Raw genomic sequence first — 17234 nt, 5'->3', positions numbered from 1 at the left:
GGGGAAACTTACCAGAACTCTGCCAGTGAGTGTCTGAGCGGAGATCATGACGCCAGCCCAGTCTTTGACTGAAGTCATCCATCCCACCTCGCTGACTGGGACCTCCTCCTTCTCATCACCCTTTGGTTTGTCTGTTGCCGGATTGTTGGCAGGATTGTTCACCTTCTGAGCCTCCTGGAAGAAATGATAGAAACCCGTGAGAAAATGGAGCATATTAAGACATGAAACAGAAAACCTGCCTGCTTTAGGGATACATTTAATATACAGTGGATAACTAAAAAAAAATGTACTACTACTAAATATGATAAAAGTACCTCCACTTGAGAACTATTTAAGTCTTTTTTTTAAATATTGGAGTCAGGTGCTCCACCCTCTTCAGACTCTTTTATGAATTCTGGACTTAATTCAGTTTCTGTGTGTGCAGACTGCCCTGCAATCTCACGCCAATATACTTAGATTGGTGGAGTGTTTACCGATGCTACTTAGATTAAACTGGCACGTTTCTAACTTTTAAAAAAAATGTTAGTAGGAACAAATCAGCAGTGTAAGAACACTTTCATGAATCCGACGTAGTCTATTCTTAGGACCTTTCTCAGGAACTAATTTAAGAAAAAACATCATGCACATCATGATAAGCTACAGAACAACCTCTGAAGGCAGAACAAAGAACTGTGATTGTAGCCATCACGTTATGATGGCATCCATCTGCTATATGTTGAATCTGTGCATTAGATAATGACAGAATGTAAATGTAGTCACTCTCTTCAATCTGCACATATGGCTCTTTAAATTAATTGTTCTGCAGGGTTGAGAGAGTAGAATAGTTGTTCTCATGCAGGCCTTTCAGCGTTTCTTTTCGCGTCCGACTGAGTGAGCAGAGTTGCATGGCAGTTCATTGACATGCTTTGCTTGGCACAGTCACTGCATGCAGCTGTTCCTCTCCAGCCATTCACTCACTCCTGGTTTGACACAAGCAGGCACTCAGCTTTCCTCTCCTTCTGGCAGAAAAAGGGAATGAGTAGATTTCTCTGAGTTTTACAGCCCTTTGAGGTAACAGAATCCTACAATTACACGCACAAAAACACAGAGTAAAGTTTGTGTGTCTCCCCCCCAGCATCATAAAACCCTAATCCCAGCATATGGTATCCAAAGAGAATCCCTGGAATTGCAATAACTTTCAGCCCTCTTGATGGCGGCCCATCGCTCCTTTCAAAAGGAGGTAGGCTCGTGTTACAGCAGGGTACACATGCAGCACTTGGAACGCATTTTACAATGTCCCTCCTCACAGTGACATCCGACAAGTAGCCATCAAAGCAGATTATGTGCTATGTCAACAAAGTAAAATTTGTTTCCCAGTACTGTACATGTCACATTGCTGCAGTTAGTTTGATGACCCCATAACACACAGAAACGATGACGTAAGTGAAAAAAAAAAGATTTGTGTTTACAGCGAGTTGTTTTTTGTTGTTATACAATACACATTTCGTTCCGAGAAGAGCATGCAACCAAAGGCCAAGCAGCCACTGGGGTGACCAACAGAGTATCACTGTATGTGCCCACATTCAACACAAAAACAAACCGGACTGCAACTTGAGTATTTCTGCAGGGCTAAAGAGCAGTGCTATTACAGATGAGCCCAAGAGAGTGCTCTGTCCATTTCAAGAGGATTGTCTGGTCAAATTGGATTACATTTCATAATGATATGGCATGGACACAGCTGCCATTTTCCTAATTTGATTCCAACCCCATAACAATGCCAATAAACTGGCCCTAAAAAAGCCTGACTTAGTCATAAGATCATTATCTGCTCCTGCCGCTGGGCCTCTCAGTCCTGGAGTAGATAATTCAGTTACTTATGCTTTATATACTCGTTAGATAGCTTAGTGTTAGCAGACTGACAAACTTTTAAAGTACTCATCATAAGTGTGAGGTGAAGCATTTAGTTTTGTCTGAAAGTTACACAAATGAATCAGTGCCTGATCATTAATGGCAGCTACCATTAACCCGAAGCAGATCTTCAGAAATTGTGGGATTAAATTATAGTGTGTATGGGACACAACCTCATTAATGCCCATCCAGAAAAAGTGAGAAGATTATTTGTAAGAGTAATTGGTAGAGTAATTGGTCAACCGATTGATCAGGTCAATTAATACCATTCCTAGATATTCGGCATTGGCTGATGGCTGTTTTTTTAAAATAAGACGCTGCTATCTGCTGATTCTGTTGTTAATTGAACTAAAACTCCACTCATTTGTTATTTGTGAGATTTGAAGGGTGTTTTTTTGTGCATTTAAGTTTGTTTTGTGTCTCATTTCGTATTATTATTAAAACATTGTATTTTATCGGATGCAAATATTTCAAAAACAACGACATGATATGGGCATTGTGTATGGGCCACTGACCAACCTGCACGCGAAATACTTGAATTTGCCATTTAAAAAACCCATATTGGTGAACTACTAGTGCAAGAGTGTTGTGTTTGCTTTAATAGATGATAATAACCTTGCTCTCCAACGACTTGAGTTAAATTTCTATTTTAAACACAGAGATTTTCTGCTTAATCCAACTACCATCCAAATACGTTTATTAGTTTCTAATTTACTTTAAAGTAAATCCAATGTATTCCCAAATCTTAACTATTTAATTTTTTTTTTCTTTTTATTTGAGAAAAAAAGTATTTTTCACCTACATTAACATTGCAACACAAACTAGTTTGTACCCAAAACTTTACACTTGTAAATCTATCACAAAACCTTATATGAGATACTGCTGCCAAAAGATGGAGGACATGGTAGGCTGTAAATTGTAAAGTGTGCATATCTAACCCGAACACACAGGCTCCATGACTAAGACTCTATCCCAACCACCCACCACCCCACGTCCAAACTTCGTCGGTACTCTCTTAATGATGTAGCCAGCATGCGTCTCGCCTGTCACATGCTGCAAATACTCAGCAAAGTGTGTCTACATGCAGGTCACAGTGCACAGGGATGTCTAAGGTTTCACTCTGATTGGCTGTGTGCCTGCTCGATAGCACTCCAGGCATGTTGTGGTGGCGTAGTATGTGCTAGTCTGTGCTCAGCAGTTACTTCTTAGCCAGAGGGCCCCACCAACTTCACACTTCGAAACATGTATACTGCAGCAGGAACACACCACGTTGCACCAGAACTACTGTATGTCACGACAGTCACGCCTCACAGTAGCAGTACCTGTTCCTAACTCTTCTTGCTACTGTTTACTCCAAATTAGGCCTTCAGACATTAGTCCTGTCACAACTATTTTGTGGTAAATACTACTGACTGAGGTTTGCTAGTGCTATATCACATCATGGAAACACCAACAACAATGTCTTCATGAATTAGACAGAATATGACAGACATGTATGAGGGTTTCAAGACTTGAAGAAGATTTCATGCACAATGCGCACTCTGCAGACATCCACAGATACCAGGTTAAAACGGGAAAAGCAATTCTCACTGGTACACCCCTGAACATGGAGGCTTTAAGAACACATTGAGCAGCAATAATGTTTTTCCGTGTGTGCGTGTGGCGGAGGGGAACACATGAATAATGGATGCAGTCACAAACTGATGGTTGGGCAGATCGGAAGAGACAATGTAAACAAGGAATTGCTTCTAGTTCATTTGAGTGGCCGGCGGTAGGCCTGAGCCGAGGGAGAGAGGAGCACTGAAGCAGCCTGCCATGGGAGAATCCATCTGCTGGCTATATATATACACCTGTGATGTCAAACTGAGAGAGAGACAGAGAGAAGGGGGGGTGGGGGGGCAGCAGGGGTTGACAAATGTGTTTATGACCGAGCTCGAAAGGAGAAAAAAAATTATAGGATGAAAGAAGCAAAGAGTTTTAAATAAATATAGTATCAAAGTGAAAGCACACCTGGTGGAGGTAGGAGAATGAAGTCATACAAGAGAAGGCAGTGAACTCTGACACCTTCTCTTCTCTAAGTTTATAGAGAAAGCAATGTTTCATGTTATCTGTGACATTGCAATCCCTAACATTTTAATTCATTTTTATACTTATCTTCAGGATTTTTTCAGCCATTCAATGTGTATATATTCAGTTAATACTTCACTATAAAGTGTTTTTTAAATTGCCTATTACTGGACAAGGGATTCACTGGAAATGCTATTTCTATGGATGTATTCAGCATTAGCGCTTTCAGTTTTATCTCCTTGATACCAGCCTGTTCAGTCTTCTACACCTATATCAGAGGTGTACTAAGTTACTGCCAATACAAACCAAACTTCCCTACTCCTGATAGTATATTTCAAAAGTGTTTGACTGGAAAAACATGGGTTTGTGAAGCAGTCAGGGGTAATGCAATGCATTTGCTACTGAGATTCGCACTGACGACGACTGTTCAAAATAAATGCTTCTACAAAAACAAGACGATGGCAATTTTTTTGCATTTTTTGTCAGCGGTTTTAAATATTGCAGGGAGCAGCCACAGTGAGCTGTTTGATGAAAAGCTGCAAGCGACAGGCTGCACAGCATCAACTCCTAGGCAAGGTACACAACTTTTACTGTGCCCTGCTGTGTTATTGACAGACTTATTCGTTTAAAATAGGTGTTGCTAAATAGTGCTTACTAGAGTATTAAACCACATTTCTACAACCAATATCAATAACCAAACCAACCAGGACTGCATCTTAAAGTATTATTACTTAACAATGCAGGTTATAAATATTTTCTAGTTTGGAAATGATACTTGCATTGGTTATTTTTTTTAAACTATTAATGTCTGTTTTTGAACTTTCTTGAGCCAGTCCAGTATTAAGAGGAATGTTGCTGCCTCACTTCCTGGTGATTCGACTCACTTTTTATTCTTGTTAGATGTGTATTCATATTTTTCAATAAACAAATAAATTAGTGTTGAGAGCATGCAGGAATTTATCTTCCTTTGAATGAATAAAAATACAAAATGATTTTGAAGTGTTGATGTGACCCTTGCTGAAAATTTCTATTTATAAATTGTATGTAGTTCATCTTCCTACTTCAAGAAACCTTTTTATAAAAACACAGAAGAACACTGTTAATATTAGGACTGTACCAATTAACAGAGGACACAGGGGAGGCCTGGTAATAATGAGAATGACAGATAAAACATGACACAGGGAAAAAAAAAAAAGACAAAGAGAAGGACTGACAATGATAAATCTACAGGACAGGAACAGACAGACAGAGGTTATGGGAGACAAGAAGGACACCTACCCAAAAAAGAGTGAGAGGGAGCTAAGAAGACAGGCTGACAGCAAAGGGGGCATGAATAATGACACAAATTAGAAGACATAAGGAGAGACAGGAAAATGAGCAAACAGGACGGACAGACATGGACAGGGAGGACAGTGACAGAGAGACAAAGATACTGCAAGACAGGGAGATAAACAAATGGGTGAAAGACAGACAGCAGGACAGATTGGGAGCAAGAGAAATGGGAAGTAAGAGTAAGGGAGTGGAGACAGAGAGCGAGACAGAAAGAAAAGACAGGGAGAGAAGGGAGCATGCCCATGTGACTCCGCTGATCTAACAGGACTTGGCTTAAGCGCAGCTGTTCCTCTGGCTTTCGTCCGCATCGCTGGGGAAAACTCTATTCCAGTGTGAGGGGTTATTTATAGCCTCACCCAGGGAGACGTGAAACTAGTGAATCTCATAACACGCTTTGTTCCCCCTGTTTGCTATTTTAATGCCGGTACAGTTACCCAGTGTCCCTGGGTTACAGACCTACACTGGGTCACAGCAAAAGGGAAGAGGGAGGAAGAATAAGGAGCTTCTTCATGTATACTAATGTGCATGCACACATACACAGGTGCAAGGCTGAATCTGACGCCATGTGGAGAAAAGCTGTTATTTCTGTGTACAGGTCATGCCTGCTGAACCATATAGAACTAAGGGGGGACAAACGGGACGGGCTAATTACCATCAGGCCCTACGAAGTGACATGTGACTTCAGTGATGCATCTCTGCAGCAAAAACTTGCAATAATATATAATATATTACTGCAAAACATAAGAGATGAAAGTGCAAAAATATGTATTCTGATTTGAGATGATGGGACTCTACAAGACTAAAAGCCTGTTGATCCAGAGGTTAAGAGCTTACCTAGGCTGCCATGTGTTTGTTGGGGATTACACAGGTGCAGCCGAGAATGCAATCTGCTCCAGACGGCTCCCATACATGTCACTGTTATCCACACAATTTTCATATTGCCTCTACTACTCAGCACTTGATTCAAATGAACAAAAATAAAAATAAAAACATTTTGGGGGGTTTAAATGCATCAGTGGTAAATTGACATTAACATTGTTTATTATTTTTTTCATCCAAGAAAATGTTGTGATTGAGATTAGCCAATTTTGATCATTGTTGTCACCAAGGATACCAGTGTCACTGAAAAGTTTGTCCATCTCCAGAATCCCTATTAGCCTTGTACTGCCCCTCTGTGCCAAGCCTATTGAGCACTGCAGGCCAGAGCAGGATTAGACGATTTGTGGACACTGAACTAAATGGATGACATCAACAATGTTGGCAAACAGAGAGACAAGCCAAACAGTTTACATCTCTCTGCATCACTGCTGGACAGCACACATATCTGCACGACAGGACAGGAACTCGTTCCTCACAATGGCTGCACTCCAAGTCAGCTTTTTGTCCCAACTGACGTCTCCTCGGTTTGTGAAGAGAAACAATAAACCAGTGATATGAAAAAGCATAATGTAAGCCTGGCAGCACATGCTGTCTAAGACGTAGATTCTTTCATGTCCCTGTGCTCAAACAAAAGGGTACAGAATAAAGACACATCTGCATTAGTGTTACTTCCTTCCCACTGGAGGGAAAATGAAAGAAAAAATCTTGAATGTACTGTCCTGTCGATTCATAATGCTGTACTGCACCTCTTCCATTGATACAACATTTCAAGCCCCAGTGGTCTAGGATAAAAATAGACGACGAAGTGAATTGTGGGAGATTGAAAGGTCTTGTCATCCGTAACGTCTTTGGCCGTCTATTATCTGCTGACATTATGATGATAATAACTCAGTAGCTTAAATGAGGGCATACTAAAGATGTAGGCTATATAATAAAATAACCTGAATGAGAACATTTCTGGTGTTAAAAGCCTGGCTAAAGAGTGCAGAAAATGAGCTAATGCACGTCTGTATCTCTATTCCCTCTAGATGCAGTTGTTTGGCAGCTGAAAGCTGTAGGAGCTTTAACAGTTGGGAGAACAAACAAAATAACACTAACCACAGTTTTCACTTAGTTTACTATGTGGCTGAGCAATAAATGGCACCACTGCAGTTTCAGACCTCAAAAAATAAAATCAATACCATAATTTTATTTGCACTCTCCATTACTCTTAGGAACCCAGAGAGCTAGTTCATACCACATCACAGGACTGTGTACCCAGAAATCACCTCTGCTCCTGTTTTGTTAAGCCCAATAATTCAGCCTAAACAAGGTAAGCAGCTGTCAATCAGGTTCTCTGCCTCTAAAAGGAGCTTGTTTCCTCTTCTGCTGATCTTTGCTTCCACTGTATTTGATTGCCAGTACAGATAATTGCCCCTGTAATCACCACAGAAACCAGACATTAGAAAGATTTATGGCCTTAGAGACAAAGACCATGAAAACAAATAAGAGACAACATAATTACTTTAATATAGATGGAGGAGTGCATATTTAACAAGTGACTGTGGAGGGGAAAAAGTTGCCATTAACGTGAAGTCATTACATACCACACACAAGAAAATCACATTTTCCTCCACATGTGCACATGCAATAATTAGTCGTTTAATCTTGACAGGTAATTTATATCAGGGGGTTTTTTCCAATATAGAGATAGCTTGTTACTATGGTGATACACACTGGCTCACATTCTTGCTTTCTATGCAAATGTGGTTTGACTTGAAGGGAAACGCTTCAAATCGGTCCATTTTAATAAACCAGACAAATGCCCTTCGATGTGATTGCTGACACAGGAAGAATGTAGAAGCCGCGTTTGCCGAACAAAGGACGGAAATCAAAGTTTACATACATTACCTGCAGAAAGTCTTTGACTATTTGAATAATGACATCGTTCTGCATTCAGTACAGTAAATGAACAAGATGTGTTTCGACCCAGACTATAACCTACAATATTCTTTTCCAGAGGGGGGTTGCATATCATTTTATCCTATCAGAAAGTAGGTGGAATGGAAAAAAAACAACATGCTTCAATGACATCAGCCTCTATAGCGTGGCACAATTACCTAAGGCAAATTTCTCACTGCATGAATGTATATGTGGAGCATTCAAGACAAGCACCCTTAAAAATGGCCAAAAAGGTCCTAAAGCATTTAGGCATCACAAAAAATATACTTCAAATGTTCTACTTTTTTTTTTTTTTTTTTAAACATCCTGTTTGCTATACTTTGACAATTCTTTTGAGTTATTGTCGGTCGTTCAACTGTGACGTTCCTCAAAATGACGTTGTTGTCCTTGTGATGTTCCTGCTGCTTAGAACCCCCAACCTCTATCTGTTCACTTATACCCTGAAGGTTGACTCCATTTCCTATTATTGCTCTAACAAACAGGACTTTCATTCATTCAAGGGCGCTGGATATTTTTTGTGTGTGTCAGTGTGTGTGTGTGTATATACAGTATGTGTGTGTTAAGGGCAATGATTGATTTCTATTTCAACTGGGGTTCGGTTTGTGTCGGCATCGCTTACACCACCTATGAATCAGGAGGTAATAGTGTGCCTCCAAGCTCGCAGCCTGTCTGGACCTCCTAACCATGGAGCCTGTGGCAGGACTCATATCTCCGCTAACAGAGCTCAGTCAGCAGCAGGACGCTCTTGGCTGCACACAGCACTACAGAGCCAAAAATGGAGGTCATTTTTTTTAATACTGCATGTGTTTTAACCACATTGCAGAACGGTAGGAAGCTTTATTAGGAGATATTTTATAACACTCCTACAAAACTGTATAAAATAGCAAAGCTTGTGCGAATACATTTTATTTCAGTCTGATACTGTTTCTTGTGTCAATACATTTTTGTTATGTTGGCTAGCAGACTGAAATAGAGAAACATTTAGGGTAGCCTATGGAGTTGGCATATATACAATGTTCACATTCAAAATGTAATGTCATTGAGTGTTATCATACATTTCTCTACTCCTAAAAAACACTTGCAAGGGCATTTTTTAAGTATTTTTAAAACTGCATTGTATTTGTTTAGCTAGCTAGCCAGTTAACTTCTACTTTCAGCTGATTTATGGTCTTAAATTTTGGAAATTAAGCTACAGTAATTCCATCTTTCAAGAAAATAATCCACCAAAAAGGGGCTCCATAGGTTTTTTAAATGGGCTACAAGATGTTTACTGTTTAATCCACCAGTTGCAATCCTTCTGAAAGACTTCTCACTTATTGTTTCCAATTTCATATGCTTCATTATATTAAAGGACACACGAAAAAAGGAGAAAATATGTATATACTCATGTTATAAATTACACTGACAAATGTGCTATCTTGGATATTACTGAATAAATTCAAAGGGATAGATTTTCAATTTGAGCAATTATTATCCGTGGAGGTCCTACCATTGTTTATTGCAAGGACTAACAAGTATCATATTTTTATTATGTCTTTTGGACTTCTATAAATAAGGCGGTGTGGACCCTGTTAATAAACTGAAAGTATGAGCCCTTCTCCTCCACAGTCTTGTTTCTTCCACGCCCCTCAGTGTATTTAAAGAGTAGCAGAAGCAGCCCAGAGAGCAACAACAAGATCAACAGTTACAACAACAGTCTTATCCAGCAGTCACCTGTCTTAGCCCTTTTGCCCTCAGAACACTTTAATGAGCTTTCCTCCTAAACACAGACAGACAGACAGACAGACAGACAGACAGACAGACAGACGGAGTGCTCTGTCAATAAGCGACTCGGCGTACAACAGATGAAATCGGGGGTCCATTACCTTCTGCAGAACAGAACGTTTAGGTGTTTTCCAGAAGCGAAAAACAAAGGAGATGGTAGCTATTGCCCTAATTGGCTCCCTGCTGTCTAACCGGCACTGATCAATGACCCCACTCTATAAAGACCAACATCCAGGCATGACTGGCAGATACATTTTTTAAGCAGCAATCAGGTTGGTGCAGGCGGTAGTTGGTACAGATGCTCAAATTTCTATGTTATAGAAATAAATAAAAAACAAACAAAAGAGCCAAGAACCACAACAGGTCAAATGAACATAACAAATATACGTATTGTTAATATGTATTCATATATGTATATGTATTATTATGCACAAGTTAGCAGTGTTATATAACCCATGCACTCTAATGCAATTCCTTTTCAAAAAGCTTATAATAATACATTCTTGTTGAGAGGGATGTGTGATTCATTGGATTTTTGTTTCTACCCCTAGATATTTCAAAATAGCAGCCTATACACTTAAATATGCACATGCAACAACAATGCAAAAAAAGGATTGTGTATGGTTTATTTGTCACCAAACAGAGTGGGTTCTTAATGTCGTAATTATTTATATGCAAACCTGGGTTAAGTGTAACAACTGATAATACAGCTGGGCAGCTTTAGAACTGCAAAGTAAATTCAGTAGCATATGATGGCTTTTAATGTTTTATGCATTTGAAAATTGGTTTGGAGCTCTACGGGAATATTATGTATTAATGTTTGTGCATTTGGATTCGAGCAGAAAAACAACTCTGTTGTTTAATGAATCAGTCCCTCCAGAAAATGTGTAACCACAGAACAACAGTTGAGTGGGAGATGTTGCATGATGGAACACAGTCATTCATATCTTATGCATGGACTACAGTACTTAAGCATGAGCATAGTCTATCAACATGCCAAGCTCGCAGATGTAGCAGCATGTCCTTTGTCCAAATAATGTTTTGGATAAGACCTAATTCATAAAGTAACAAAATCAATTTCAAATGTTAAAACACAAGCAGAGAAAAGTGCATAATTGTATCTTTCTGTGTAATGCATTCTGACTGTAGACTGTATAAAACTTAAGGATGGCAATGGCATCATCCACTTGTTTATGAACTTTGTTTCTGAGGCCTTGAGATCGTCGTTTTTGCCATCAACATTTGTTTTGTTGTTTTTTGCACAGGCAGATCAAATCAGAAGCCGAAAAGACATCTTTAAGCTACCAAAATACAATGAAAGAGTCACAGTTCTCGCTATGAAGATATACAGTGTGCAGTGATAGGGGCCATGTCAATAACAAGGTTGCCCCACCCTGGTTTAGTGTCTATTTTACTCAAAATGGGACCATGCTTTGCAGAGCTAATACCATGCTGTATTGAAGAAATTTCTCCATAAACTCACTGGAAAAATATAACTGAGGCAGTAAAATTAGAATAAGGGATATTGTTATTGACTTTCACATAATCTGACTTCTTTTTGCAACCAATGGAGTCACCCCCTGTTGCCCATTAGAAAAAAATGCAGGTTTTAGGCACATCCGCATTGGCTTCACTTTTCAGTCCTGGAGATTGTCGCTTGATTCTGACAAAAAACAGGTAAGGAGCCTCCATCTTCCACTGCTATCTTCAAAGCCCACATTGGTTGACCTCTCTTCATGATCTCTTTCGATTTGTCCTCTCCTCCCTACCCATCATCCAATCTAACCGCTATCATCCACAGTCACAGTTGGCTGACCATAAATCCACCTTGAGAAACAGGTTAAGGTAAGCTGGTATAGCCACACACCCCTCCATCTTCCCATTCTCCATTTCTTCTCTTCTACCTCCATTGTCATTTTTGATTTCTCTTCCGTTCCTCTAAGTTCCTTTTCCCTCTCTCCTCTCTTTTCCACTCCACACCACTCCACCAGCTTAAGAGAAGCCTGAGGAGACCAAGGAGATTAGGCTCTCTCTGCTTGAGAGACAGGTCTCATTACCTTTATCTTCTCCTGATGCAATAATACTCTAAAAACTCTTGCTGATGCAGCTACTGAACAGGAATATGTGAATTTATTGAGACAAGCTTAAGCCACACGTTTGATGTGGAACAACAGCAAAAGAAGCATGGGTTTACATTTTAATTGATAGTTAATTGTTTGGTAAAAAAGCAAAAAAAAATTAGCTAATGAGGAAGATTAAAGGAAGCTGAATTTATATTCATTCTTCCATTTTCGGAGAATGTTGATTAGGCCCTTAAACTGCAAAACACAATATAACGGTCAACAATGTTATTTGGGAAATGTTCTTGTTAAAGGCAGTAAAAAAGGCAGTCATCTGAGCCTAATGATTCAGAGACTTGCCCTTGATTTGAGAACAGCTCAGAGGCTAACAAATGGAAGTGCAAATGATTTTCTAACTCTAGGCTCATTTAATCATTTTAAATTTAGATCTCACGCCTCCCACTGGGGAAAATAAATCAGCTTCCTTCATACAGAATTTGCATGTTTTCACCCTGGAGGTAGGAAGAGGAAAAATGGGGAGAGGGCATGCAGGGGATTGTTATGGCTTGTGTTCTCCTATCAGCCCACACCAAGCCCCCCAATGTGATCCACAGGGAAGGTTGTGTTTCTTTACTGTGACCCCAGACAGAGAGACTTTGACCTCAGCTAACAAGATCCATTAGCAGGGACTGGAGTCTGGATGAAACATTGCGGCAAGTGTGTATACACTTTATGAAGCCTACAGAGAATCCGTGTAATTATGCAAGATGGCAGCAAAGCAAACCAATCTGTGTGTTTATAGGAAAGGTCATTGCCTCTGGAGGAACACTGGACCGTATTGCACAGCATTAAGCCCCTATGTGATGTCAAGTGTAAAGTGGGCTGCTGGGGAGGACCGAGACATCCTCCCTGCTCAACTTTACCACATCAAAGGATTTTTCCTGTAGAGTGAAACATCCACAGACAGGGCACACAGAGCTCAGAGGAAGCACTCTGTATCCAAGTCGGACCATGTTTGTTTTTGTTCAGTGTAAGATGAGCGTCAGCTCTGGTTTCCGCTGTGATCTGCCAGTTCCTTTCAGTGGTGTTGTTGCTGTGTTTGGAACAGGTTTGGGATTTGAGGAGCTGACAGAAAGTATTGCGGGGATTGCCTTTCGCCCGAGGTCGAGGGAGGCATTCCCCGTGATGGCACTGTGATGAGGGGGATGGTTTTCCGCCGGTAGGGTTGGAGAAAACCACCCCTCCGGAGTCAGCAACTTGACCCTCGCAGGCTTGGTACAGGCTGCACTGTTGACTTCAAATAAACAACAGTGAAAATTCAGCACAAAAGTAAAAAGTGTTGTCAGGGTGTGTTAGAGAGAGAGCCAGCAACAGCTTTCACATGAGATGATGTGAAGGCTGAATCAGTTCTCCTCTGCTGTCCACATAGTGTGATCATTGTAAAAACCCAAGGACAAGTCACCGGGGGTGACACACACAATGTGTTATCCCCGCATTTGCATGAGAGGGGGATTCACTTTATGAAATTATACTGAAGCAACAACGGGGGCAACAAGAGAGGAGTGTATGTGCAAGTGTGTGTGAGAGTGAGTGATTAATCATGAAGCGGCTTGAACTCTTCAAAGCTATTCATTTTAAGATGATCACTTGCTGCCCTTGCAGATGACAACTAAGATGAAATGCTCAATGATGTACGGTGGACAAAGCAGGGAGGTCATTATGAGGCTTGACATGCTTAAAAAGAGCTGACGATGTACCAAGTGGTTGCAAATATAAACACTCTTCTGTCAAGTGAACATCTACGCAAGGGTTTTATGTGAATTACACAATGTGTGTTACATCATAATGACGACCGTTTACATTTCCGCTTCATTCGAGCTACATAGCTAAGAGGGAGCCTTGGTAATCCACTCATCTAGATGCATTATGCCTGTTGCAGGGAAGTAACCTCCAGCTCATGAGCTTCTCTTCAAATGCAGCGGTGAGGAAATCCACCTCACTAATCCTCAGCCTTAGTGCATTTATTTAACAGGCTGTGGACAGCCAGCGAAGGTTTACTGTTAGACGACGTCTTTTTTTCTTCAACAGCTAATAGCCACTGTTAATCAATACCGTTGTAAGTGCTTTTTAGCGCTCAGAAGCAAGCTCATTTGTCAAAATAAAAGCTGTGAGATCCCAAGGGACTAATCAAAAGGGATGAGGCAACTGGGAAATTTGCAGCTTGGTAACATGAGAAGGAGTCGGGGAAGGGATGGGGAGGGGCACAGCAGTGGTTCAAGCATGTTCAGCCAGAGTTTCAGATTACAGCATACTGTGGAAATTTTAATATTATTATAGCTTCGGTGCACAGTCATCTGACACTCTAAGTATTATTTTCTAATTTGCAAAAAAAATTAAAATAATATAAAGTCAGGAATATCTTATCATGAGAATAAATAGCCAGTATTCTTTTTTTAGTTTTAGGGAAATATTTGGTTGAATTGGTAATAGAAGGTAACTTTCAAAATCAGTGAGGACAAAATGTGTGCCTTTTAATGTGACTTTAAATTAGGTTAAAGACACATTAAAAGGGTTTGTCTTCTTAATTATATGTATGTTTTATACAGGTGGGTATATGGATGTATAGATATGTATGGTGTGTGTATAAGTGAATATAAACTGTATAGATATGAACACAATGAGTAGGAACAGCTATACTGTTTTCTGCATGGGTGAAGGACAATAAAATATAAAAAGGTCTAAAATTGTGTCACCACGATATGTATTAACAAAGTGAATTATATATATTTTCTTTTTTTAAAGCAGGAAATTTGTAATATATTACGACCAAAAAAGGCACCAGCACATACTGCAATTTATTCCTCTAATATAATAAATAAACTTAGAGGCCAATTTCAAACTTCACACACTGGCTCTAATTGAAATACAATATTATGTTTGGTTCAATAATTATTGCAGAAGTTGCAAGCCAGTACGCCCATTTAAAAATAAAGGCTTAGCAAATTCAAATTCAATGAAAATTTAAAATTTGAATTGCTTTATCAATGGGTTCAATACAAGCATCAATCGTGAGTAATTTAGATGCACTCACTGCACTAATCTATCCTTGTACAAATCCGCTACAAACCTATCAAGAGAAATCTGGTGTTTGTGCATACGGCACAGGCAAGGATGAGATCATGATGGACAAACGTCGCTCTCATAAGAGCAGTCCATCGCTCATTGCTTGTCGCCTAGCAACAGAGACCTGGCGGGCAGACAGTAGGTGTGTGAGACAGAGCGTGTGGGAGGGGAGGTTTGGAGGAGGGGGGTAGAGAGAGGAACAGAAGCAGAGCAACAGGGAGGAAAAGACACAGAGGCAGGCTGAGAGGAGATGCAATGGAAGATGCCTGTGGGAGGGATGTGGCCAGAGTCAATACATGATTGTGAGGAGTAATCAAAAAAGTCATCATTCAAGTGGAAAAGTAGTGAATGTAAACACTGGTGTAGGTATTAATTACAAGTGTAAAAAATTAGCAACTCCTTTAACATATAGCCAGCTGTGCTATTTTAACTTCATCTACATCTTTAGAAATGTTTTTAGTACCACAGCAGAAGATAAGGAAGATAAAGGGACTCTGTTAATGGATGTACAGAACACATAAAACACAAATTGTTTTGTTTCCCGCTGAGTTGTAACATGAAAGCTGTTTTATTGGTTGCCCCAAAATATAAATTGTTTTATCTAGCACTGGCCAAGCTGCTGTTTATAGATACTGGGGTTTTCTTGGTGATCAAAGCACTGACAGGATTGAAAGTAAGATATAACACCACTGTACTATTATTTATCAGAATGATAAGTCGTGCACCATAGTTCTTTTGATAATTTTATATTTGCTCCCATTTCAACCTTGAAGATACTTATCCATAGTCAGTCTATTACCTACAGTAGATGGTGATCTGCACGCCCGCAGGGGTAGACAGCAAAACCAGCTTATTATAATAATACATACAAAAATATCAGTAGAATTCTATGCTATTTTTAGAATATTTTTACTACTTTACCTTGCCGTCAGACAGATCTTTCCAAAGAGGTACTGAAGCCATTATATCCATCTTTACCCCCCTTAAAGCCACAAGACTCCTTTAGAAAAACTGTAATTTTACCTTGCGGAACAGTGGAGTTGCTAGTCTACCACTGCCTAGCTCAGTTGGCTTGTTTGTGTTTTTGTATGACCTTGTTGTTTTAAAGGATTAGTTCAGATTCCTGAAAGTCACACAACACAAAGAAACTAACTGATCAAGGCAGCAGTAAACCAGCAACTCCTGTTTTCTGTGAGGTAAAATTTCGTTTTTTGTCCAGGGAGTCTGGTGGCTTTGAAGTGCATAGATAACAGCTTCAGTTCCCAATCGGAAGAGCATTATGACTGCAAGGTAAAGCTGTGAAAATATTCTAAATATAGTGTATGTTTAAACTGAGGCTAGTAGGCTAAAATACATTGTAAGCACTTTAGCAATCCAACTGCATTTACTGTAATACACTGACTATACTCCATACAACACTACATAATAAATCCAAATTATTACCCTAAAAAATCTGGTTAAGGAGTTGACATGAAAGCTGCAAACGTCAGAAGATAATCTTGTTATAATCAAATTGTTGTGTGGTAAGCCTGTCCAATGTTACACCACCTCCCACCCAATAATCCAATCTTCAGCTCCATCAAATCCTAGAAATAAACAGATGGGTAAAACATGACAATGTGGTATTCAAAGAGCCCTTGCATAGCTATTGTAACACCTGATTGTTTTTGCTGCCATTCTGACCCACAATACATTTTTTTCAGTGACAGAAAATGAAAATATGAAAATAAAACGGACTCCTTTAAATTCCTTAAACATGTCCAATTGTGGGAAATAAATAAAAAATGACATCTGGATTTGAAGAGTGAATGCAAAGAGTGTGTTATTTGGAATGAAAGCCAGCCTTTCTGAAATATTCTTGTAAGCTCATAAACTGACAGACAGAACAAACAGTTTTGCCATTCAAGAAATTAGCAGGGAAGTACGGCAGCACAAAGAAGCTTAGGAGTTGGCTTCACGGTACTACAAGAGGTAAATCTGTGCCAAAAGTGAGACAAATAACTGGACACAGATTGAAGAACAGGAACATTGAACACAGCAACACAGAGGATGGATTTGTGAAAAATAAACTAGGCTACTTAGATACTTTAACATACAAATATACATTCACAAATCTTAGTTCCAAGTCTAGATGCACGTTTTCAACACCAATATTAATTGACATACTTTTAACACAATTGG

General features: G+C 39.6%; 1 protein-coding gene across 11 annotated transcripts in view; it reads right to left on the bottom strand.

The window, feature by feature from the left end:
* The window catches only part of kcnma1a (potassium large conductance calcium-activated channel, subfamily M, alpha member 1a), a 153396-nt gene that overhangs the window by 116237 nt on the left and 19925 nt on the right, over positions 1 to 17234 (bottom strand). For 10 of the 11 annotated variants that reach the window (XM_059359565.1, XM_059359557.1, XM_059359562.1 and 7 more), the window contains exon 2: positions 13 to 174. In XM_059359565.1, the coding sequence (XP_059215548.1) occupies positions 13 to 174 (162 nt within the window). The remainder of the gene's footprint in view (positions 1 to 12; positions 175 to 17234) is intronic. The other variant, XM_059359558.1, reaches the window with a different exon arrangement.

This window comes from Centropristis striata, chromosome 20 (assembly GCF_030273125.1).
Source record: "Centropristis striata isolate RG_2023a ecotype Rhode Island chromosome 20, C.striata_1.0, whole genome shotgun sequence".
Lineage (NCBI taxonomy): Eukaryota > Metazoa > Chordata > Actinopteri > Perciformes > Serranidae > Centropristis > Centropristis striata.
This window is presented reverse-complemented; position numbering and strand designations above follow the sequence as displayed.